Source organism: Labrus bergylta, chromosome 10 (assembly GCF_963930695.1).
Source record: "Labrus bergylta chromosome 10, fLabBer1.1, whole genome shotgun sequence".
NCBI lineage: Eukaryota > Metazoa > Chordata > Actinopteri > Labriformes > Labridae > Labrus > Labrus bergylta.
In genome coordinates, this window is record NC_089204.1 from 7,929,203 (window position 1) to 7,954,546 (window position 25,344).

General features: G+C 44.6%; 1 protein-coding gene across 4 annotated transcripts in view; it reads left to right on the forward strand.

The window, feature by feature from the left end:
• The window catches only part of LOC109987214 (arginyl-tRNA--protein transferase 1), a 61,340-nt gene that overhangs the window by 9,084 nt on the left and 26,912 nt on the right, over positions 1-25,344 (forward strand). For 2 of the 4 annotated variants that reach the window (XM_029278114.2, XM_020638231.3), the window contains exons 6-9: positions 1,480-1,694; positions 5,291-5,419; positions 15,607-15,639; positions 22,949-23,130. In XM_029278114.2, coding sequence (XP_029133947.2) covers positions 1,480-1,694; positions 5,291-5,419; positions 15,607-15,639; positions 22,949-23,130 — 559 coding nt within the window. Of the gene's footprint in view, positions 1-1,479; positions 1,695-5,290; positions 5,420-6,570; positions 6,700-15,606; positions 15,640-22,948; positions 23,131-25,344 lie in introns of all 4 variants that reach the window. The other 2 variants (XM_020638232.3, XM_020638233.3) reach the window with 2 other exon arrangements.

Sequence of the window (25,344 nt, forward strand, 5' to 3'; positions counted from 1 at the left end):
CAGACTTTATCTTCACCGAGGCTCCGTGTGCTGTCCTCAAGAGTGCGTGTGTGTGAGAGAGAGAGTTGTTTTTTTTGTTATTGTTCTTTTTTGCCTTTATGTGTTTAAATGTATCATGCAAACAATACAATGAGAGGAGCATGGTTCACTGTAATGTAAATAGGTGTTCCTCCTCCTCCTCATGGCTGAGGCGGAGTGATATGTGTGGTGAAAAGTCTCAGCAGCACTCAAGATGAAATGCCTCCCGTCCAATCAGATCACTTGGTCAGAAGTAACGGTTGTGTGGTTCTTCATGTCGGACCTCGTTTGATTCTTCTCTGGAACTGATATATCTCTAAGTCTCAGAAACACCATCGTGGTCAGGGTCTACTTTAAGTCACGCCTACATATTATACCTGTTATCAATTTAACATGAATCACTGAATAACCTTTTAATGTCCTGCTTTGGTCAGTTTGACTCCTCAAAGAATGAACGCTGCCTCTTCTGGTAGAAAAAGAATCTTAAATCCTTCAGCTGAACCTCCACCACCCCCCCTTTTGTGACGTCGACTCAGGGAGTGTAAAGAAAGTGAGCTTATGGTGGCGGCTGGCAATAGGACGAGCAGGAAATGGTTGTCGTTTCCTTATTGCTCCAAACGGGATGTGGGCGTGTAAACTGTTGACATGGGATGCCCGAAGAGCTGCAGGGCTTGGCAGGAGCTCTGGGGAGGAGGGGGACAGAGAGAGGGAAACAGGGATTCAGTTGCTTCAGAGATTGTTCTCGTTGGTCTCCTTTTAGAGAGAGAAAAGAGAAAGTGTATGAGTTTGCTCTGAGAGTAATAAGGCTGCTCTCAAAGAAGACATCGAGGAGTCTACAGTTTTACTCTCAAAGCTTTCAAAAGTCATGAACTCGTTCAAACTCTCCATGTCATTTAGGTAAAGTCAGTGGATTTAGTTTAGTGCTGCAGTAAAACAGCAGAACAGTTTTCTGGAGCTCTGATGTTTGTGTGTTCACGAGCTGACGATTTACGATTTAAAACGACAATTTTTGTACTTACATGCCTGTTGGTGTGGCCTGGGGTTAAACAGCTGATGGATAGATACACTGCATGTAACAGGCTGCCGCTCCACTGGCGCCATCTTGAAGGCGAGTAGGCACCTGCTTTTTAACGGTCCGACAAGCTTCAAATGTTGGCCTTACGACTGCACACCCTCACATGATGAGAGCAGAGCCATATTCCCGACTTCAGGACTGTCTTTGATATGACTGAGGCGGTGCACATCGGGTACGGTGTGAGCTCTCAGGCGGCGTCCAGATTCAGGTCCTAGAGTGTAAGCACATAGATAGTGGTCGTGGTCGTAAACGTTTCAGTTGTAGAGTATGCACGACATTTCCCTCCCCGGTGTTATCTTGAAATGTGGTGAAAATGTTCTGCCATGTCATCAGCATGACAAAGCTTCAGGAAGAGTCTGAAAGTTTCTTTCTTCTCTGTGGTGCAGGAACGGGCGCTGACGCCAGCAGGCCGCCGTGTCGGAAGGCCAAAGACCTGAGGAAGGAGCGCCGTCTTCAGAAGGAGCAGACGAGACAACTCGCGGATGGAGCCTCCCCCATCGTCTCACCCACACCCACCACCCCCGCCCAGACCAACCAGCCCAAACCTCTGGAAGACTTCATGACCAAGTCGTTGCCTGAGAACTCGTCTCATGGCCTCGAGGTAAGCAGAAACACAGACGAGGGTCTTTCGTCTCTCTCTCTGTTTGTGTGACTTGGACGACCGTTGTGATGATTTAAAGAGTCTCTGTTTTTGGTGGAGTTTCTGTCTCCGCCATGTTTGGATTCAGTCAGCTTAAAAAAAGAGATTTCACGGGGCCCGCTTCCAGTGACTTCACCGCGTGTTTACGTGTGCGGGGCGCCAATATGTGGCCAGAGCAGAGTGGAAAAACCATCGCTTCCCAGTTTGAGTTCAACCAAACGACAGGCACACCGCACAAACCGAGTCATGTTACCCTGCTGATGACATGAAAACCACAGCTCCCAGCTCTGCCGGGATGAGACGACATGGAAATGAAGCTTTTTGGCGGGAGGAGGAAGGGGGGGGGGGGGGGATTATGAAGAAAGATTTCTGAGGTTTAGCTGAGGTTGGTCGAGTGACGTCACCTCTGGTCTTTACTAAGATTTGAGCCAGATGCAGCGATGAACCCCGACATGTCTGTCTCTTATCTGCAAACCCCTCAAGACTAGAACAGCAAGACCCCCCTCCCCCCCAGTCTGCTCTTACAATTGGATTCATTAGTGTCCCTGCAATTATCGACCAATTTCACTAAGTGGGCATGAACGCAAGGGCGTCCTCTGCAAGGGAAGGTTAATCATATCTGTACAAGGCGAATAATCGACCCGACGCAGTTAGCTGTTTTTCACATGTTGCAGTTTCAGTTCAGTGATTTAATCCTCATCCTGAATCTCTCGTTGTGATCGACTGAGCTGCAGACTTTAAAGAGTTTCTCACAGCAGAAGATGAAGATGGCGATGTTTTACACTGCGGCATCTAAATTGAATCCATCTGTAAAAGATGTCACGCTACTTCTGTGCAGGTCACGTAGGATGTTATTCCAAATAAACATTAACAGGAAATGAAACAGAGACATTTACATCCTCTGAACCTGCTCTGCTGCATCAGGAGATGTTTCACTTCTTACAGAACTCAAATGCAGTTTGCAGAGATTAATAACACCGTCAGAGAAATCAAGTTTAAGTGTAAAGTCTGTTAATTAGCTCCGTTTGCTGTTTGGGCTTTAAAGTCAGCTGTGGCTCCATCATCCACCACCAGGGGTCAGTGTGAGACCGCGACTCAGAGCCCTTCAGGAGAGTGTGGCGCTGTTTTACTTCCAGCTCTCCCCCTCTGTCTTCACACATTTTAGACTTTTCAAAGTGTTTCACTTTTTGTTAACATGAAACGATCCAGCAGCGAGTCGTCTCAACTTTTATATACTTTTAAAAAAAAAAAAAACCTCTCTACTGTAAAGTCTGAGAGATCCAGGTTTAGAGGAACACATCTCTGAGTTCAAGCCTCTGTGAACGTCTTTTTAATGAAGAAGAACAAAAGCCATCATGAGACTCTACTCTACCAGGGGTCACAAAGAGGTCACATTGCGGGTGTTAAATTTCAGGAGTGTGATGAGGATTTTTAAAACTTAATTTCCATGCTGTCTTCATCTGCTGCACTGTTGCTTCACCAAAATGATTCCAGTCAATGAAAATAAATCTTTAGATTGAAAATGAGAAAGAGTGGACCTTTTATTAAAAAAAAAGAGACCCAGCATGTCTGTTTGAATAAAGGATTCAGATGCCAAGTGGTCATATGAGAGAAAGCCTCCGAGGTCCAACTCAAACAAACCGCGGGTTCAGCTCCTCTGTCCCCGTCGTCCGTCTGTCCAGGGGATTCTTCTGGCTCCGCCTCTGCAGCCAACAAAAGCTTCACAACCTGCAGACGGTTAATTAAAAGAGGCCCGTGGATGAGGAGTTCGGAGTCTTCTTTTAGTTTGTGTGAAATCAGCAACACGCAGACTTCTTCTGTCCTCAGCCTCTCCGTCACAGTTTGATTTAAAGCTCTGCAAACATTCCCCTCAAAGTCTGCAGCTTAAATATCTGTATACGGACTGATTGAGCTGTAATGGACACGACAGGTCATGACGCAGTAAGAACATTAAAGGTGGAGTCAGTAATGTTTGTAACATTCAAACGGAGCCCTCCGTGTACGTTTACTGCTTGTAGCTGCACTGCAAGCTAACGCACGCTATCACAAGCTAACCGGCGGTGTTTGTCACCTGCCAGTCCAACAGGAAGCAGAACAACTCCACGTCCACGGGTAAAAGACAACACAAGGTTCACCCTCGTTTTAGAACCAGCTTTATCCGCTTGGTGTTTCTCCTCATTGTGATTATACTTTCTCTTCTCTGCTGCTACGTCCACGTCTGTCATATTCACCGGTTTGAACCGCGTCCAGTCACTGAATTGTATCCACTCCTAAACTCACCTGCTGCGCTGTCATTGGCTGGAGGAAACACACCAGCTTCCGCCCAGAAACGTCCCGAGTCAACCAGAACAAAGCAGAACAGTAAAATCCAGTCAGAGGACAGAGTCTCTGCAGACACAGTCACCACCACACATGTATGGAGGCCCAGAAGAGACGATGGAGCAGCTTTACTTTAGGAGAAGTCTGTATTTTATTTTGAAGGAACAAGCTGCTGACTCCTGATTTCTGTATCTCATTCAGACATAAAAGTAATCTCTGCTCTGTGTGTCCTTGAAATCAGACGTGACGAGGTGAAGTGCTGGAAGTGGGCTCCTGTATCTTCATTACATTTATAGTAAAGAGGTCAAAGGTCATTTATGAATTTTGTTTGATGTTTGAAACATTGTCCTTTCTGTGTAACACCTCCCGTTTGAGATGGACCAAACACACCCTCTCTGCTTCGGGGGAGAACCGGATCATTCTGAGTTCAGCTCCAAACTTAACTGGAACTTTGATTTACATCAGTCGGTAAAAAAAACAAAACAAATAAAACGACAGAGTGAAACACAACGGCCCGCTGTCTTTGTATTTGTTGTGTTTTTAATAAGAAAGAAAAATAAATCTTTCAAAAATAAGAAACATTTAAAATCAGAGCCGTCAAGCTGTTATTTTATATTTCGTACTTTATTAGAGCCCGTGTCCACCAGCATCTTTTTTTCAGTTGTTTTTATGAGAGCGTTCGCAGCCCAGCGTCTTTTTTTCCGAGCACTCCTCCTTTTAGTGGAGGTTGAAAATCTTTCAACTTTTCAGAAAAGCGATGTTGACATGCAGGAAAAAGTAACGGAGCAGTTTTATTTGAAAGACAGCTTTTATTTTGAAAGGAAATGGAGGAACTTCCGGTAGACAACATGTCATGGGGACCTCTCTAAGAAGTGAAGCGATGCATTCAAAGACTCATTGGTGTCGTTTTTTCTATCTGTCGTTTGTTTATCTGATGCAGCAGGAAGACGCTAACTACGGTGGGCTGAAAGGGACAAAATAGAACTCTATTAATGCAATAAAAAAACAAACATGTAATCGCGTCCTGATAATCCCATGAACGCTGACGGCTCTGGATATAAATATGACCCGGTGTGTGAGTGGACAGGAGAGGGTGTGTTTGTCTCGTCCTCTCGCCTTTCTTCTCTCTTTGATTTGAGAGTTCCTCTTTTAAAGGATTTTAAGCATCACTGTATTTTATGCTCTTTGATCCGTGTGTTGATGTTAACCTTTTTTTCTGCACGTTATTCTTTTTGAAGGTGAGGCTAGTGCGCTCCAATCCCCCTAGCCCGCAGTTCAAAGCCTCTTTCGACGCCTCCTACCAGGTGTACAAACTCTACCAGATGGCCATTCACAAGGACCCTCCTGACAAACCCTCCGAGAGCCAGGTCAGAGGATGGGGGGCTTTAGGTCAACCTGCTCAGTGGTACCCGGGCAGGGAGGGGAGGGACAGGTCCGGGTACCTACAGAGGACTCATCCTCTTATCCTCTTTTTAAAGATGGATCTTTTATTTAAAGAATACCTGTCTCTGTTTCTTAGTTTCAATCTTAAATTTACTCAAAAACACTCTGGAAATCCAACGCAGCAGGAGGGAAATTCAAAATGTCTGCATGAATGGAAAGAAGCGAATGAAGGTGTTCGTCTTAAAGCGAGAGAGAGAGAGGGGGAGAGAGTGTGTCAAAGAGAGGGGGAGGAAAGGGAATGGGAGATGTTTCCATCCTCCGTGGTTGAGAGCAGTGTTTCTCCAGGTGTCTGACTTGGCCCTCGGTCAAGTCGTTAGTCTCGAGTTGTGTCGGTTTTGTTGGGGGGGGGGGCAGCTCGACCTTCACACATTCATTCCGTCTGTGCCCACCACCACCACCAACACCACCACCACCTTGCAGCCTCTCCACTCTACGTGCTGATTAAGGTTGTACTTAAAAAAAAACACATCTCCTTCACAGTATCTAAATTTCACAAAAACATTGGAAACTTTTCGGTACCCAAACGTTTGGACATCGTGCAGGTGTTTCATTGAAAACAAGGAATTCCTGGATATTGATGCCTCGGACTTCTATTTTTGTTATAGATTGTTTGAAGTTTAAAATCCTGACACCGTGACGGCCCTGTTTAAATGTTCCCCCCTGCGATCCGTGCTCGGAGCTTGGCAGTGCACTAGCCTCATCCTCAAATTGCCCGCCATCTTTTTTTTTTTTTTCTGAAAGCACGACTTCAGTCTCCTAGAATCCCTCGGTTGTTGTCTTGCACTCACGTGTGCAGCCATCTGATAAAAGCAGTGAATCAGTGTGTAAACTGGAAGCAGCCGTGCTGTGTTAGCATGTTGCCCTGAGGACTGTAGGAGACTGAAGTGAACCCTGACATGCAGAGCTCTTGTATAACTCTGTTTACAACCTCTGTTGTTCAATCCTGCGCTCTGCGTTCCTGCACAGCTTCTTCTTTTTTTTTTTTTTCAAACCTTCTCTAACTCCTCCACCTCCTTGTGTTAATGTCATCCCTTTAAAATCCCCCTCCCTCCCTCCACACCCTCTATGTTTGAAGGTGAGGCTAGTGCCGGTCAGCTTTGAGGACCCTCAGTTCACGGCGTCCTATGAGCAGTCGGCGGCGCTGTACGCCTGCTACCAGATGTCGGTTCATGGCGATGATCCCAGCGAGTGTAGTGAGAGCGAGGTACTGCATGATTCTTCTACTGCACATGCTCAGTGTGACCCCCAACGTGCCTTCATGTATTGATGTCTTGTTTTGTTCTCTCCTGTAAACAAACTCTGTGAAAGTCAAACATTATGAGATGCTGATGCTGTTGATAAGAAAAAGAAGATTTAAATACCGATCACCCTTTCAAGGTGTCCGTCCTTACGCTCTACATCCCTCGCTTTAAGGGAAAAAGTTTCCAGGTCCTTAATGGCTCTTTGGTAGAACCCGTTGAGGGATCTGGAGGTGCGGGTCGGACTGAAGAGACGGTGTCCAGGGTGGGATGTGTCAGTCGTGCTTTCCCCAAAAGTGCCGTCACTCTGCTCAGCCGCTGTCACATCGACGGCGTGATATTGGCGTCCCAGTCTGTGAGATCACGTTGCATTTTGGCGTTGCGGAAGCACAGTACAAGTGCTCGTCCTGGATATCTAACACATTCTTTGGCTCTTAATAGATAATTATGATTAAAATGTTTCTCTGACGTTCATTCTATAAAACGCAGAGAACGTTTGTGCAGTGAAAACAGGAAGCAGAAACAGCGACCACGTGTAGATTAATTTAATGATTTTAAAAATATAAAGTCTCTCCTCCGTCTGAAGTCTTTTTTATAATAATAAAAGAGGAAATAAGTCGAGTCGGGATTCAGAGCTGCTGGATTTTCACTCTTACCTGAGAGGCTCCTTTGTCCCTCAGGGCTGGAAAAACAACCTCCTCCTCCAACTCCTCATTCCACTTCCTCCTCTACCAACTCAGTCCTCCACCCTTTTCCTCCTCCCTCAAACTTCCTGCTCCTTCTCCCTCCTTCTTTACCACCACCACCTCCTCCTCCTCTTCCCCCTCCTCCTCCTCCTCCTCCTCCTCCTTCTGCCAGCAGCCTCAGTAAATTACTAAATTCTCCAGCTTGTAAAAGAAGCTAATTAATAAATAATAAAAGCTGTCAGTTTGAGTGACTGTGGCAGATTCTTTCCTAGTGCCATAACACTCTGTTAGTGTGTGTGTGCGTGCGTGCGTGCGTTCGTGCGTGCGTGCGTGCGTGCGTGTGTGCGTACGCACAGTTTAAGCTCGTCTTTATAACTGCTCTGGGGTTGGAGGGTTCAGGAGTCGGAGGAATAACATCTAAATAAAAAGAATAAATTCAAAGCTGTGTGGAAGCAGCTCTTCTGTCTGTTATAAATAAAGTTCTGTGTTTAGACCTGCAGGATTTTCCAGGTTGGATTCAAACTGAACGGCGTGCAGTTTAACGGCACACACAGTCATTTTGTTAATGCGAGCCCATTTATTTTAATTCCTGCTGACGTTTCTACCTCATGAGAGGTAATAAGACATTACCTCTCCTCATTGTTAGCGCAGTATGTTTTCAGTTTAACAGGGTCTGATTTACGATGATAAATAAACCACTGAGTGTGATCACATGGACCTGAGTACCCCGGTTAAGAGTCTGATCCTGGTTCTGATCATATCCAGGATCTGGTGTTTACCTGCACTCAGAAACCTGGTTCTTCATCTCCCTACATGATAAATACTCAATATATTATCAGTAATAGAGATGTCAGATCAAAAATCTAATATCAATATTAGGAAGAGGTAAAATATGATACCTTTTCCTCCCTCTGTCTCCTCCACCTCCTCAACGCTCGTCCCTCCTCCCCTTATCCTCCTCCATCCCTCCTCTACCTCCATCTTCTCCTCCTTCACCGCTACCTCCTTTCTCCACCTCCATCTTCTCCACATCCCTCCTCCATCTCCTCCTCTTCCCTGATATCTCTTCTCCTCCAGCTCCTCCTCCCTCCTCCACCTCCATCTCCTCCTCCCTCCTCTTTCCTCCTCCACATCCCTCCTCCACCTCCTCCCTCCTCCACCTCCATCTTCTCCTCCTCCCCCCTTTTTCTTCCTCCACATCCCTCCTCCTCCCTGATATCTCTACCTCCTCCACCTCTACCTCCTCCCTCCTCCACCTCCACCAGGCTACCTGCTGCAGCTATATCTAAATCAGCTAAAATCAATAATCGGCAGGTAAAAATTGTGAATCTCTTTCGGTGCTTCTCTGCTTTGAACTGCCACACTAATATTCTTCATCCTGCATGTCCAGATTCTAAAAATACTAAATAAACATAAGCTTCCTCTTATTTACAGACTTGAATGATTTGAGATTATCGTTGCTCAGCCGCTCTGAGTCGTCATCGCTCCGTGACTTTTAGAAAGAAACGAAAAACACATTTTAGATTTCTGAGCCTGCTGCCTTTTAGGAAGTTTAGTCATCAAGTGTTTCTGCAGGTATTTATTAATCCATTAAAGTATTACCCAGAGACCGAATGTGGGATAGAGTCAGCCTGGATCAGAGCCAGTGATAGGACCGTGTGTGTGTGTGTCAGCTACCATTAGACAGCACGACGTCCTGCAGGCTAACAGCTCTGTTTACTTAAGGATGCATACATTTCCTGTCATAGCATCACTGGAAGAGAGCCAGACGTTATTCCTTCCTCCTCCAAGCACGGTTTCCTGACAGAGTGAAGCTCATACTTTCACTTATTTAGACACTTGTGCACACAAACATACACACAGACACGCACACACGCGCTCTCACTCACACTTACTGGTCTTTACTGTTGTGCTGAGCCGTGACTCTGAGTTCCTGCACATGTGTCTTTCATTTGACAGAAAACAAATCCCGTTAAATCTGTATTTACGCTCCACGATGGCGAGGACTTCGACAGAGACATGAGAAAATAAAAGTTTATGGAAAAACTGAGAAATGTTAATAAAATGTTTCTGTGAAAGGGAAGAAACGATCGTGGAAAATAACTTTTGGCTCAGACGAGTTTGAAGCTTTTTGCTGCATGAATGTTCAGAATAATGAGATTGGTTATGAAACTCTCCATGATGTACTTCCTGTTACCTCACAGCTCTCATGTATCTTACCTGTGCGTCCCGTTTCCCAGAAGCCCCTCTGCTGCACGATCTCCAATAATCTGTAGGAATGGCGTATTTTATTTTTAATGTGAGATTGAATTCAGACACCTCGTCGATTAAAACGTGTGTGTGTGTGTGTGTGTGTGTGTGTGTGTGTGTGTGTGTGTGTGTGTGTGTGTGTGTGTGTGTGTGTGTGTGTGTGTGTGTGTGTGTGTGTGTGTGTGTGTGTGTGTGTGTGTGTGTGTGTGTGTGTGTGTGTGTGTGTGTGTGTGTGTGTGTGTGTGTGTGTGTGTGTGTGTGTGTGTGTGTGTGTGTGTGTGTGTGTGTGTGTGTGTGTGTGTGTGTGTGTGTGTGTGTGTGTGTGTGTGTGTGTGTGTGTGTGTGACGGCTGCTTGCCCTCCTAATCGTACACAGATGGGTGTTTACTGTAGGAAAGGGAGAGTTGGAGGAAGTGATGGACTCCATGTGTTGTGGACGAGAAGGATCTTTCTACTCTCGGCTTTGTTTATGTCAGTTTTTTTCAAAAAAGGAGACGGAGAGAAGAAGCTCGGACTGATGATGAGTTTGTCTTCTTGCTGTCAGAGAAGGGTCGTCCAATGCTTTAAACTTTGATGTGATTCTAGTAAAAATCCAACGATATGGAAACTTGTTTGATACCACGGAAACAGAAACTGAAGTCCAGGTCACCAGATATTCTGTGATTTCTTGTTTTTAAATCAGACAAAGTCTCAGGCAAACTTCTACAAATTGTCTAAATTGCACAAAAGGTCGGCGGATAGCCTACTGGTTATGTTGCAGGTCTCATGTTAGGAGGCTCCAGTCCTTTTTTGGCTCCAGCGGCTGTGGGTTCAAATCCAAACTCGGCCCTTTGCTGCATGTCTCCCCCTACTCTCTCCTACCAACGTTTCCTCTCTCTCTCTTGAGCAGCTCTGTAAAAAAGGCCCAAAAGTAAAAGTTAAACTGCATAAAAACATTGGCAACGATTCAGTACTGAGATGTTGTCGATGTTTTAGTTCAGTTTAGACCGTGTGCAGGAGGTTAACTGCATGTTCAGTGGGATTTATTGTTCTCCCTTAAGCACCTGTCGAATTAAAAAGATGTATTTTTCAAAGCTTCTGTACTGCTTGATCGGATTGTTGAAATGAATGGTTTCTACGATGCATCACGACATGGACAATTCTGCTTCGATGCAGAGACAGAACGTCATTGAAGCAGGTTGTTTATAGGTTTTCTGTCCATGGCTGGACGTGTATTCATTTATTCTTTCAGAGACATTTATGTCGACATTGATTCCTAAAACACTTAAATAGAAAGATAGTATTAATCTGACTGCTCGTCTTCTTTGATGGAAAAGTAGCCATGGGCCATTATATTGAAAACTGAGGATGCAGCCCATCGAGATGCATCGTGATATCGAATCGAATCGTCGACAGGATTAATAACCGAATCGAATAGTGAGGCCAGTGAAGACGTTCAGCTCTGCAATGGATCCTTAAAATTCACAGAGATGGTAATGTTTTAAAACATTTTGACAACCTTAAGTCTGAGCGTCTCCGACTGCACATCAGACTCGCTCTCTCTCCTGCAGAGCCAGCGTGTTTGTTTGTGCGTTTGTGTGTGTGTGTGTGTTTGTGTGTTTGTGTGTTTGTTTGTTTGTGTGTGTGTGTGTGTGTGTGTGTGTGTGTGTGTGTGTGTGTGTGTGCACGTGAGTCTGGCGGGGCCGTGTGCTGAGATGTCTGTCGGTGGTTAGAGAGGAGGGTAAACCCTGCCAGGCTCCGGGAGAGCAGCCTCTCCATGCCAGGCAGGGTTGACACACAGTGGAAAGCTTCTCTGCTCATTTCTCTGGGTTTGATTATTACCCAGCAGCCCTGTGATGTCACACACACACACACACACACAAGCATGCACACACACGCACACATATAAACCAAGTATGCAGTTACATACATTACTGTGCAATAATGCTGCTGGAGACCCAAACCCACAGCAGCCCTAAACGTGTGATTTATGGTCGTCTGTTTGTCATGTTTGTACTAAAAGTAAGAGTAAAAAAAAGTTTAAGAATTGTCGTGCAAGTTTCTGAAAGCCTCCTCAGACTGGGTTTGAAAAAGGTGTGGTTAAGTTTGCACACTTATTACAAAAATGGATTTATAAATTCTCCCACAAAATCATGCTGAAGGTCGTCCAGCAGCATCAGTGCAGCCCGTTAAGTAATAAATCACCCCAACTAAATTCAAATCACACAGCAGCCGATCAGCTGAGCCGTTTTCACATCTGCACTCTGCACTGAAAATATCGAGATCATTTCAGGAGGACTGCTCTTGAAATCCTCCTGACCTGGTTGTTCACACATGCACCTCAAAGTGGGAGACTATCGCTGTCAGAAGGGAGGTGGGGGGGTTGTCTCCTGAGCTAAGATGTCTTGTCCCTCTCCGACGTATTTTCTAGCTTTGATTTGTGTTTTTGTGTCTCTAGCCGCTGAAATACAATTACTTGTGATACTGGTTATCAGATCAGGTGATCTGTGTAGGCTAACTGATGATGATGCTTACCTCGACTGCCTGCACAGGTATCGTCTTTGTGTGAAGTGTGAATCGTATTTTTGACAACCTGTATATCTCCCCCTTCCTAAAGAGACTCCAATCTTCTATATAAAACATGAATTCATGCTGTTTTAATCCACATTTTCAGATGCTCTCTAAAGTGCAGAGTCAGTCTGAGTTTGTGCACACAGCAGTCGGTGTCGTAGCCTCGTGAATGATGTCATCGAACATCTGCAGCTGTTCTGTTGCTGAACCGTTTAATCATTTTTGTGAGGTTTGAACAAAAGTTTAATTTGTGCCCTTCAGCTGCCTCACACGTCGGGAGGCTCTGCGGTTGGTGTTTTGTTGACGGGCGGAGCGGTAGTCAAACTACACTTTACTGTTTGGATACACAGGTGGGAACTTGATAAGCATTTTTGATGCATGAGTAAAGATGATTGTGGACAGAACAGATGTGCTCGCTGCAGTTTCCACATCAGTCATTTGAAGTTTTCACTGTTCAGAACTCTGGCCTCCTGTTTGGCAGGTGTGTAAGATTTTATTAACGATAAATTAAAGAGTTCGTATGATTGCTTGTCATGAGTAACTAATAATAGAAGTTTGATAAACTCTTCCTGGTACAACTGTGGGTTCAGGTTTTATTGCAGTAACAGCATGACAAGCTTTTTCCTGTGTGGTAGAACCAGGCAGTGACCTCCGAGGTTGATAAATGAAGCCGATGCTGAAGTTTAAAATCCTGCAGTTCCTCGAGTGTCCACTAGAGGCTGGCTGCAGAAGCACAGGAAGTCACATACACACCTATTCAAAAAAGCCTGTTTTTACAGCAGAGATTAACATGTTTACAGCCTGGTTCAAAAAACAAATAGGTCTGATTAGTTCATGTCTCGATCGACACACACTGTATGGGGGGTGAATGTTTTGATGACTCATCAGTTTTGATTTAATGAAGGATAAGAGTTATTAACAATAAGGCGTGTAGCTGACATGATCGACAGGTGGGCGTGGTGTAACGGTTTGTCAGGAGGTTTAAAACCCGCCTCAGCTCCAGCTCTCAGCCTGTCGTTAGGTTGACTGAAAGTTAGACTGAGACAGCATTTCCAGCATGGAGACCGCCATCGATGGGACTCCAGCGCCCCCTGCAGGAACAGATAGGTGATGTCTGTAGTAACTGCATGATGAGGTTTTTCCTGTGTGGTAGGATGACTTGCCCTGAGACGGAGAATGTAAAGTTAAGATGACTTCAGAGCAGCTGTGGGAGAAGAGTTTCTGTCGAAGCATTTCTCGCCATCCCCGCTCCCCTCGGTGCTCAGTTTGTTAGACTTTTATAGCTCACAACAACAACAACAACACCTCTCAACATGAACAGCATTCATTAATTTTTTGTTCTCTTTTCATGTCTGTATGCTGTCGTCCTGCTTCATCCTCATATTTATATGATTCACATGTTTGTTCTGAAACGAATACAGTGTTTGCAGGATTAAGTCATTTTTATGACAACAGTCCAACTCAAGTGGGCGAGTTTTTAAAAAGCAGTAAAAATCTGTTCACGTCAGCAAAAAGTAAATCAGAGATGACAGACAACAGTGCCTCATTCTTCAGCCGCTCTCTGCCCAAAACATCCCAGAGTGGAGGAACACACACACACACACACACACACACACACACACACACACACACACACACACACACACACACACACACACACACACACACACACACTCACTTACTCATGAGACAAACAGAGAAAACAGTTTGAGGTGATTTGAGGCTTCTGGCAGGATTTAAAGTTGCACCTACTCCAGGAGTGTCCCGCCCAGTGCACCCTGCCTTCAGCAGTCATCTCTGTTACAAGCTGCACTTCTGAGTTAACACACACACATACACACACACACACACACACACAAACACACAAACAGGATGATGGTGTGCTTGAGGGAATTTCCAGTAAAGCAAAAAGGTTTTAATAAAAAGGAAAGACAGGTACGTTCCTCCCACTGCCGGCCGAACATAGCTGCTGTCTGAGCAAAATAACAGATTCATCCGATTATTTACAGGGACTCTTTAGGGAGGATAGTCCTCTTTACTATTTTAATATATATATATATATATATATATATATATGTAATGTGAAACCAAACATAAAATTTGTTGGTGAACTGACAACAACAGATTTTAAGTTTAATTTTTTTTAAAGGATCAATCAGTGAGATGTATAGTGAGTGAAATGATAAAGTGACCTTACTATATGATCAGACATTAAGGAAACATGTTATGTTGAAGTGCTGGCTTCTCTGACAACAATGCAGCAGCCAGTATGTCCTCCTTCTAACTTTAGATTCTGGTCCTGAATGCTCTGGATTTGTTTGGACCAGAGAAGGTAGACGGTTTTAAGACACCCCCACACGGCCGTTTTGGACGCCCCTCGGTTTGCCAGATATGAGAGCAGTTATCAGGTCAAACCAACAGGTGTTGCAGTGATGGAAGCGGGCAAGAGAAGTGGTTCAGATAGAAGTGATTGTACCCGACCTAAAAAGCCTCTGCATGTTTCTAATAAGCTCCACGAGCAGAAACGTGCTCAAACTAGGATCAATATTGGAGATGCTTTTGAAAAATGGAGAGAGGTTAGAACACAGAAAGGTTTACAGACCGATGCAGAGCTGGATAAACACTGAAGCTTCAGTGTCCACCACATGGTGACCTGCATGAGCATCCACTCTAGAGAGGGGGAGGCTCTCTATGATGTTTTTAATTTGAAATGCAGTACTAGGTGTCAGAGTTACATATTGCTCCTTTAAGTTCTGAGTCTAAATAATGACCATGTAAGCCTGCTTCAGCTTTGAATACAATCTATGCATGACACATCATATTTAATCACACTAATAATCCTGACTCAAATACAAATCTCAGTCTCGTCGTCACGTCTGATTCTCAGTATTAAAAACTTTTTCTGCTTTAAATATTTGCGTGTTTGTCCTGCAGGATCGCTCGTCTTCGAACACACTGCTCTCAACCCTCGGTGGTGCGTAAGGGAAAAAGGGGAGTGCATGGGAGAAAGATTTTTAAGTTTCCAGGGACAGTTAGCCCTCTGTAATTGATCTCTGATGTTCATTTGAAAGTGTGTTCACAGATAGCTTATTTTGACATTCCATTATTAAAGCTGTCACTGTGTCCTCCCTGCTCTGCGAGCTTCAGATGACGGCCTAAATGCTTTCATTTGTGTAAACACTCTCTTCCTCTTTCTGCCCCTGTGGTAGTTGATATGTGACACCTGAGAGGAGAGAAAACGGGGGGGGGGGGGGGGGGGGGGGGTCAACTCTCCGGGACAGAAATGGAGATGTGTATGGTTTTCATTTCTGCTTTTCAAAGAGTCAGTGACCCAGAGAACTAACTGTTTTTCTCTCTGTCCCTCCCCCTCCTCTGCCTCCCTCCACAGTTCCGGAGATTTCTCTGTGATTCACCACTAGAGGTATGTATTTCCTTTGGCCTGCTGACAGTTTAATCAAATCTCTCTTTTCATCCATATGTATTACCTGTAATGACTCGGCCCGGCCCCCGAGCAGGTCGTCCTGCTGAAATTACTGTCGTGGAGAGGAGGATAATGGTTTGAAAAATGTCCAGCGTTTTAGTATTTAAATAAAAGTCACTTAAAAAAGAGATAAATGTACACTAGTTCCACCCATCCAGCACATACCTACACACACACCTCTGCTCCCTCTCTGCAAGAGCCCTGCAGCTGGATTCAGGGGGGGTTAAGGGATTCAGGAAGGGAGTCTGTGTTTCATATTTCAGAGCTTTTAATTTAGGCCGGTCTGAGAGGAAGGGGGTGTTCAGGGAGGGAAGCACTCAAATGTGGTGTCCAGATTGTGTTTAGACTACACTGAATTCGAGGTCCTCATACGGGTCCTTCCTCTGAACCTTTACAGCTCGAGACCTAACTCGCTGCTCGTCACTTTGACAAGTCGAGTAAAGATTTCAGGAGAAGGAATCGTCTCTGTTGGCATCATACACGGGACGTAGCAGATTGTTTTCAGCCGAGTTAGAAGGAAGTGGAAATAATTCCCAACATTTGATTTCAGTGCGTCATGAAGTTGCTAACATAACGTTGCTGTTAATCGATCCACCAGAAGTTCACTTTCCGTTTTTGATTCTAGTAAAAATCCAACGACAGTCATACCTGTTTGATACCACGGCAACAAGAATACAAGTCCTATGTACCAGTATTGGATAAATTATTCATTAAAGGATTGCAGGCAAACCTCAGCACACTGTTTACATTGCACAAATACGTGGCCAACATATTTGTGCAGGTGGGACAGTGTGCAGAGAGAAACTCTCCTATTAATCTGTCTAATGAAATAGATGTTTTCTCTGGTATCAGAGATTGTATGAACCTTACTTGTCACTACAGACTTTATACAAGCAGGAAAAGATGCCACCTCTTGGTTTGTCGACTGCCTCCTTTAAGCCTCTACTTCTACATTTAGCCTCTGTGTTGGTTTGCAGAATCCAAATGACTACATTTTTGAGCAGAGACGGTGGACATGGGATTAGCAAACGCTACGCTATCAAGGCTAAACATTCTGTTTCTGCAGCTAACTGATTTCCTCCTAATGAGATATGGCCTATGGGGGAATGAATCACTGCATGAGAGAGACTCTAGTGGACACTGGAGGAACTGCAGTTTTAGTCACTCTGAATTAGCTTCGTCTCTCAGCTCTGTATTTGTTAGCATCAGTTAGCTGTTAGCAGCCTTCAGTAACACCAGTGTGGACCTGTCAGGTCAAAACAATTACACCTGCAATTAGAGCCAGGACGGGCACTTATAACCGCCACTTTAATAGGATCGAGGTCGAGGAGCACACACACACAAACTGACTGACACAGAGACACACAAACACAGTGACTCTGTGCCGCCTGTGGGCCCCCTCAGGTCCACACTAATGAACATCATTAGTGTTTATAGGAAACAAGCTTTTATCACCTCGTCAAGGCTAGTGGCCAGACACACTGAATTACACAGTACTGCACATAAACTCACACACACACACACTGCCTCACATATCATCCTGACTTCACCATCCCTTCTCTCAGACCGGTTTAAGGGAACGTCTCCGTTGGTTTGGCCTCCTTTCAGCCAGCGTGTTTTTTATTTCTTGCTCTGATCTCGTCTTTCCTCTCTTTGAATATTCTCCGTTTTAAAGTTATTATGCGTGTCTCTCTCTCGCTCTCTCTCTCGCTCTGCGTGTTGGCCTCCATCTGTCTCCAATCAGAGAGCTATTAAATCACACACACACACACACACACACACACACACACACACACACACATAGACACTCACCACATGGACCTGCATACTGTGTGGTTCATCAGCACACATGTTAGCCTTCATTTATACAAATATATGCAAACAGCATGAATACAAATCCAAGTGTAGCCAATCAGGGCGCAGGTTGTGTGGCTTGTTTGTTTGTTGCTTTGCTCCATTTGAATAAAATTGCAGAAGATTCGTGCTGAAACTCAGAGGTAATTAACATCAGCTGTCTCTGACCCGTCCACAAACAGTCACTGAGACACATGAGCTGTGTGATAAACAGCGGGATGTCTGTACACATGTCAGGCAGCAGTCGTGCAGGTGTTTGTCACTGCACTTGACCTTGTTGAGGTCTCAGTGGCGTGTGGTGGTGAACTCCGCTTTACGAGCTGGGTGGTTCATGAACTCATTCGGTTTCTTTTTATTGTTCTTCACCGCCTCCTGATGCGTCTACCCAAAGGGCAAACGCTCATTAACGGCGGTGTTGGCCAATTAGTAACCACGTTTTTTATGGCGCACCCCTCAGACTCTCTCTCCGTCCTCCTGTGAGTTATTCTCTCTCTCTGACCGTTTAAACACATGCACTTCTAAACATATCTAGATAATTCAGGAGGACTGCTCTGGAAATTCTCCTGATTATATCCTGCTTCGTTCTCACATCAGCTCACTCTGACTTTCTGCAGAATAAATACAAGGAGGCTGGAGGAGAAACAACGGGTGAAGTCTGAACAAAAAATGTGTATGTTAACATTCACACATGAGTTTTCTGCAGGCGTGAACGAATGATGTTTCTCTTTTCTCAAAGCGATGAGAAACCGAGATTCGCAGCTGCAAACATATCATAGTAATGAACACTCACACAAGTGTCAAAATCGGTCTTTGTCTCGAGAACACTTTTTGAAGGTCTCGGTCTCCTCTCAGAATCCAAAACATTTTTACCCGGTCTCGTCTCGGTCTCAGACTGGGCGGACTCCGGATTTTAAATCAAGACCGGTCAAGACCACCTCTGATTGGCTATTTTTCCACGTCATCACTTTGATGACGTGGAAAACGCCTTTTCTAAAATGACAAATAACGTCAATTAATTTGTAGTCTGATTTTTATTCCCTGGTTACAATCGCAACATTCCCTGTGTTACGGTCTAAGTGAGTGACACGCCCCCTAAACACAAGATGAGGATTCTTCAGAGATACTTATTGTCTCAGCCTCGGAGCGTTCTGGTCTCGGTTAGTGTGGTCTTGACTTCAACAACTGTAAGCCAAATAACTACATTTTCAAGCTGGATCGATGATAAAACATCAGATCTGTAACTGAGGAAGCTGAAAAATAAGTTTCACTTTGTTCTTTGAAGCTTGCGTGGAATGAGTAGGTAGTTCTCACACAAACATTTATTTCAGGGCATTTTTCAAAATACGGTTTGCTTCAGAAAGAGCAAAAAAGGAAAACCAAAACAAATAAAGCACAAAGATATTGTTTAAGGAACAGTTAAATAAAAAGATATGAGCTTTGCACTTTGCTGTTGTGTATTTGAACATCTGTGAGTGAAAAGAGAGAGACGGTGTTAAAACATCTGTTATTTGTCAATCCCAGAATTACCAGAAGTCTTAACGGCGTGTCCAACATGCAGAGCGCTGCAGCTTCACACACAGCACAAACAAAAAGGTTTTAAAAATTCACCAGGATTTTCATTCCACTCGAAAATTGTATAAAATTATGATAAACAACAATAAAACTGATGTTAATATTTATGTGAAGTGATTAACAGAACAAAACATGTCCTCAAATCAAACTAAATAAACCAACACATGGTTTAGTATATTCCTAAATGAAATGCTCATAAACATCAAGTATTAAAAATCACAATCATTCAATTAAAGAAGAAAATTAAATTAAGTAAAGTCTAACAAATACAATCAAAATCAGAGAAACCTCCATTAATGAAACCAATGCAAAGTACCCAAAACTGCAATTCCTCCAGTGTCCACTAGAGTCTGCCTCCTGCAGTGAGTCAGTCCCCATAGAGCTCCATGTTAAAATAAACATGTTTACAGTCTGGTACAAAAACAGTTTGGGTCTCTAGAGTTCACCTGTTTACATTATATTAAGTCTTAAAGGGAGGTAGTATTAGGGGGCGTGGCCTCTTTGAGTGACAGGTGGGAGCTGCAGGAGGCTTCACCTCCTACTTGATTTGACATTTCACCTCCTCGTCTAGGAGCAAAGCAACAGCAAGCTCTACGTCTTCTTCAATCCATTTTTTACCACTTACATTATTGCCAATATGCACACAGAGCCCCGCTCTGCAGGCGCTCCCAGATGCTCTTTCCTCAGATGCGCACACGTTTTTAGAGTGGCCGTGCCTAGAGCGATTCATCTCTGTATGATCGGCACCTTAAGCCCGTCTCAGGCCTTCATTTGACCAGATCAGGATTATATTTGGGCTCGCATTGCAGCTATAGGAGCTTCATAAATGCCAGTAACTTGAAACAATCACAGAACAGTTCCAAAAATTATTATAATAAACTAGGCTGCTGTTTCTGACAGACGTTAAAATTCACCCAAAATGTCTCTCCACTTACACACTTACACCCCCCCTCCATCCCCCCACACACACGTTATGGAGCCCTGTGCTGCTCACGTGTTCCTGTCGGGGCCATATGAGAGCGATTTGGGGCAGCAGGGGAAGCTCTGGGTGGTTTGAAGCGAACCAGAAAGTGTTTAGATTGTTGTCACAGTGGCAAGGACACGACCATTAAGCTGTCGTCTGGGGTGACGCACAGGTCACTCAGACAAGATCAGCCTTGAACAGCGAATGAACTCATAAACAAACACACACACCCAGGCCGACATTACGTCTAATGCACCCGTATTCATGTCTGTATGATTGTGCTGGAGTGTGTAAGCTCGAGGTGGGGTAAGAATAACCCCCCCTGCACACGCTCTTTTTTTTTTACCTACAACTCTGAAACGACTCAGAGGGGCCTCCGACAAAGCCGTCAGTGTTTCTGAGGGAACTGGTGCCAAAAATCACCGGCTGCCCGCTCATAGGGACAGACAGAGAGCGAGTAGAGAGTAAGGCGCGCTCCAGATGTGGCGCCTGTCACCCTTCAGCTCCCCTAACTCCAGATAAATGTTCTTCTTTCTTTATTCTTCCCTCCTTTCTGCCCGCCTGCCAGTCAGCTAATTCACAGTAAAGCCACATCATCTCTACCTCGTATCGAATGTCCTCTGATGTGGAGCCGCAATCTGACAGTTTAATGACACCTACCCTCCTAACAGAGGTGGCAAGAGTACATCAAGTCTTCACTCCAGGAGACATACAGATATTTTTGTGTAAAAAGTAATGGAGTGAAAATAATCATCATTAAAGGAGCGGGAGGCGGGTCGTTGTGTCAGGCGGGTCGTCATATCTGAGGGTCTGAGCTAATTTAGTTTTTTATGTCTGGCTCTGTTAAAATGGATCCAAGGGCGAACATGGAACCCAGTCAGTCCGTAGATGATGTTCAGACCTCTGGGGTTAGAAAGCTGTAAGGTGTGTGTTTATATTTTGTGTGTTTTTTCAGTTTGGTTTAATTCTGCTCAGAGTTTTGCCCCAGTGCTGCGATGGATTAGCATGTTAGCTCTCTCACTGTTGTGATAACTAGCAGCGTCTGCGCTACTTAACCGAGTCCAGCTGAATGTTGGTGAGGGAGAAAGATCCTGTTACACACACACACACACACACACACACACACACACACACACACACACACACACACACACACACACACACACACACACACACACACACACACACACACACACACACATTCACTCTCTTAATTTGACCTTTAACCCTGAGCCTCTGGTTTTAAGCCTATAAGACAAAAGCACTCAAGTCCCCAACATGTGGATCCTCAATGATAAAAAAACTTTACTGTTTCATTAGAGACGTAGACCTGACCTATTCAACCTGCGGTTTGTGGGATAAAAAATGGCCCTTTTAGAGACCCTAATCTGGACATTTTTTTAAATATTTAATGTATATACAAATTTGTTGGTTTATTTCAAGAAAAGAAAAGAGCAGAACAACTCACATAAAAAACAGTCACATATTCTCCTCCTCTTCTTCAGTATAAATAAATCTCAGAGCTCCTCAAAACATGTCTGTGAAGTTTCTTGTTCTAAATCCACTCTGATCCTGTATTTGATCATGCCTATAAACCCCTCTATTTCCGCCCTGCTCAGAACAGGCTGTTTCTGTGTCTGTACCTTTAAATATGTAAATGAGCTGTGTCTGACCACGCGCCCTCTCTGGAAGGGCTTGGGTGTCTCTGGCTTTCTTGCTCCATGCCCTATTGTTTACGGTGAGAAGGCAGACTCAGAGGGTCAGAACAAACACCTAGCTGTGGGAGTGTCACCCACCTGAGGGAGGGGCTACTGCCCTTTGTGAGGTCATGAAGGGAAAATCTCCAAACGGCCTGTTTGAGCACACATTTTCTAAAAAGTGGAGCCGGCAAAAGACGGAGAGGATGGACGTTTCTCATCATTGGGGGGTTTGTAGACAGACTAGAGACACATATTAGAGTTAGAGGAACATGGGGAAGTGGATTAAGCATCATATGTGTCCTTTAAATTAAAAAATGTGCATTGTCATCACATTAAGCTCTACAGGTCTGACATGTAGAATATTAAACGTCTTGTCAGTTTTATAAACCTGGCCTCTCCGACAGAGTAATTGAATATTCCTGGTGTAGTCTGAACCTCCACCCACATTCTTTCATGCCACATGTAGAGAGCAGACGCAGACTCACAGGACGGAGCTTGGCAGCTCTCCACCACTGCCTGCTGAAATGGATTTTAGTCATGCAGGGTCCTTTATTAAAAAGTCCTCTCCTGGAGTGTTTCTGTGGCCCCCCCCCACACACACACACACACACACACACACCTCCTCCACCTCCTCCACCTCCACCCTGCTGCTGCTGCTCTCGCTCCACATTTGGGAGCCATTAGCAGGCTGAACTTGAGGCTACTGTACACCCCCACTCATAATGCTGCGTGAGGCCTGGCAGGGGGAAGCCTGGCTTATGATACACACTCATACAGGTGTGTGTGTGTGTGTGTGTGTGTGTGTGTGTGTGTGTGTGTGTGTGTGTGTGTGTGTGTGTGTGTGTGTGTGTGTGTGTGTGTGTGTGTGTGTGTGTGTGTGTGTGTGTGTGTGTGTGTGTGTGTGTGTGTGTGTGTGTGTGTGTGTGTGTGTGTGTGTGTGTGTGTGTGTGTGTGTGTGTGTGTGTGTGTGTGTGTGTGTGTGTGTGTGTGTGTGTGTGTGTGTGTGTGTGTGTGTGTGTGTGCGTGCGTGCGTGTGTCAGAGAAAGTCCTGTTAAATAGCACACAGTCTCAGTCCTCTGTGATTTATATATTTCTCTTTATTACACAACGGAGCTCTGCTGTTGTTTTGACCACTGGCCACCTCCCCCCCCCTTTACAGGCTGAATATTCTCCAGATGGGCCTGAGGTTGGATACGGATCTTTCCATCAGCAGTACTGGCTGGACGGGCGCATCGTGGCGGTGGGGGTGATCGACATCCTGCCCACCTGTGTGTCCTCCGTCTACCTGTACTACCACCCAGACTTTGCCTCACTGTCTCTGGGCTCCTACTCTGCTCTCAGGTGCGTTTAAAACACTCGTGTTATCCACTTCCTGTTGTTTTTTTTAGTCATGTCGGTGTCACTTCCTGTCACAAACACAATGCTGCATTCTGCTTTAGTTCTGTTTAATGAGCAGAATTTACAGATATTTAGTTTTCAGCGAGAAGAATCTGTAACATGGAGCTCCTCAAAGAGAAGAATGTCTCTCCCTCTCACGGTGACTCCCTTCTTTGTTCTCACTTTTATTCTTCACTTGCCCTCCTCTTAACCTGCTCTCCCCCTAACTCTTGATCTTTGTGGCCCCGCCCACATTTGATCTCTTCTTAGAACTGAATACTGTAAGTGCCATAATACTGAAAGGTCGGGAAAAATACCGCTTTCTTTGCACTTGATTGGTTGAGACGGAGCTCTGTTTGTGGTTCAGCTGACGACGGCTCACTCTGCCAGGATGAAATGAGAGACACACACACACACACACACACACACACACTGGAGGCACGTATCTGGGCTTTCCTGTAAAATGTAACCCAATAATGTGAGAAAGGCTTTTTCAAATATTCCTGCACAGATGTGGGAGTCTGGGTGAGCTCAGCTTCAAAGTGGGTGTGTTCAGGTGTGAGTGTGTGAGTTACGAGTGTGAGTTCACGTGTGTGTGATTTAGGGGTTCGGACAGACGGGGTCGGCTCTTATAGAGGGAACACCCTGGTCATCACACACACACACACACACACACACAGGCGGCTCCTGATCACTTGTTATTTTAGGAGTCTGACTCCTGCAGGAACACGGAGCACTCAGTAAGGAGACTAAAATCTTCCCGCCTGTTTACAGACACTCGAGTCCAGGTCTTTGATCAGGTCTGGACACTCCCTGGTCTGAAGACTCTGTTAGAGACTTACTGAGCATGAACACACAGATACACACATTTATTAATTAAAATGTTTCTAATCAACAGACGGCCGGTCAGTCGGTTCATACATCAAATATTTAATACCACCGCTAAAAATTTTCTTTTTTTTACTTCTTAGGAACTCACACAGTGATGTTATTTTTATTTTTTTTTCATGCATAAACTAAATAATTTCACTTTATCTTCAATAAACACATTCTCAGTGTGTCACATGTCCTCTGGGGGGGTTTGAGGTTTATCACAGGTTTTACTCTCATAAAAGAGTTTTGAGAAAAATCTGCAGGAAGAGCAGTCTTACAACACTTAGAACCGCTGGCCTGTAGGTGGCGCTGTATAGGATGACTTGATTAGATGAGATGAGATTAGATGTGCTATTTGCAAAGATACAGCACAGTACAGTTCTCTTAGACTTGATCCGTTTCTCAGGGAACTTTCTAACGTTCACTGAAGTAGCTGATGTGAATCCATTCCATCAAAACGTATGCATCAGTTAAAAAAGGGTTTTAAAAAGCTGTAGTGACCAGGATATGAAAGGGTTAAAAGTTAAAGATCATGAAGGAAAATCACACCCTTTTAGATCATTTGCAGGTTAAGCTTTGCAAGATGTAAAAAGATGTGTTTACGAGGATGAACATGAATTAGGAATCCCATAAAATGACATGAGGACGATTGTTTCCTGCGATATGTCATGGAATATGAAAAAAATTCACACATAAGTGCTGTGTTTGCAGATATAAGATAAACAACACACACTCATCGTAGTGCGTCATGAAGGAACTCAAAGTCTGTTTTCTACCTACCACAACATCTTAAAAACTTTATTTATTAGTCCTCGTGTAGAGAAACACTTTAAGGTGTGAACAGACGTTATCACCAGGTGAGAGCAAGGCCTGCATGTCATTCTGCAGAAGAAACAGGAGAGGGGGGTGTTGAGAAGATTCTAGCAGGCGTGTGGCTCCTCTGCATCTGAGGGGGAGAGGAGAGGAGGAGGAGGAGGAGAAAAGAGTCTCCTAATGAGTAGCCTGAGGCGCTGTGTGCAGCAGACTCAGCAGGTGTCCACCATGGAGCTCTCTCTTTTTGAAGATGTCCTGATGATGATCTGATTTTGATCCGACTCCTGACAGATTCCACGTTTACTTTTAGTGCCTGTGCATTCTCCTAAACATGCATGAGATTAATGATCAGAATGAACAGTTAACCTTAAGAGAAATATGAAGGAGTAAGAACAAGTCATGTGTTTGACTGGACACTCGTGCACACTGACTTTGCACAACTATTTTGCAAATTGTTTCGGTATGGAAACCTCGCAAAAGTTGACATCTCCC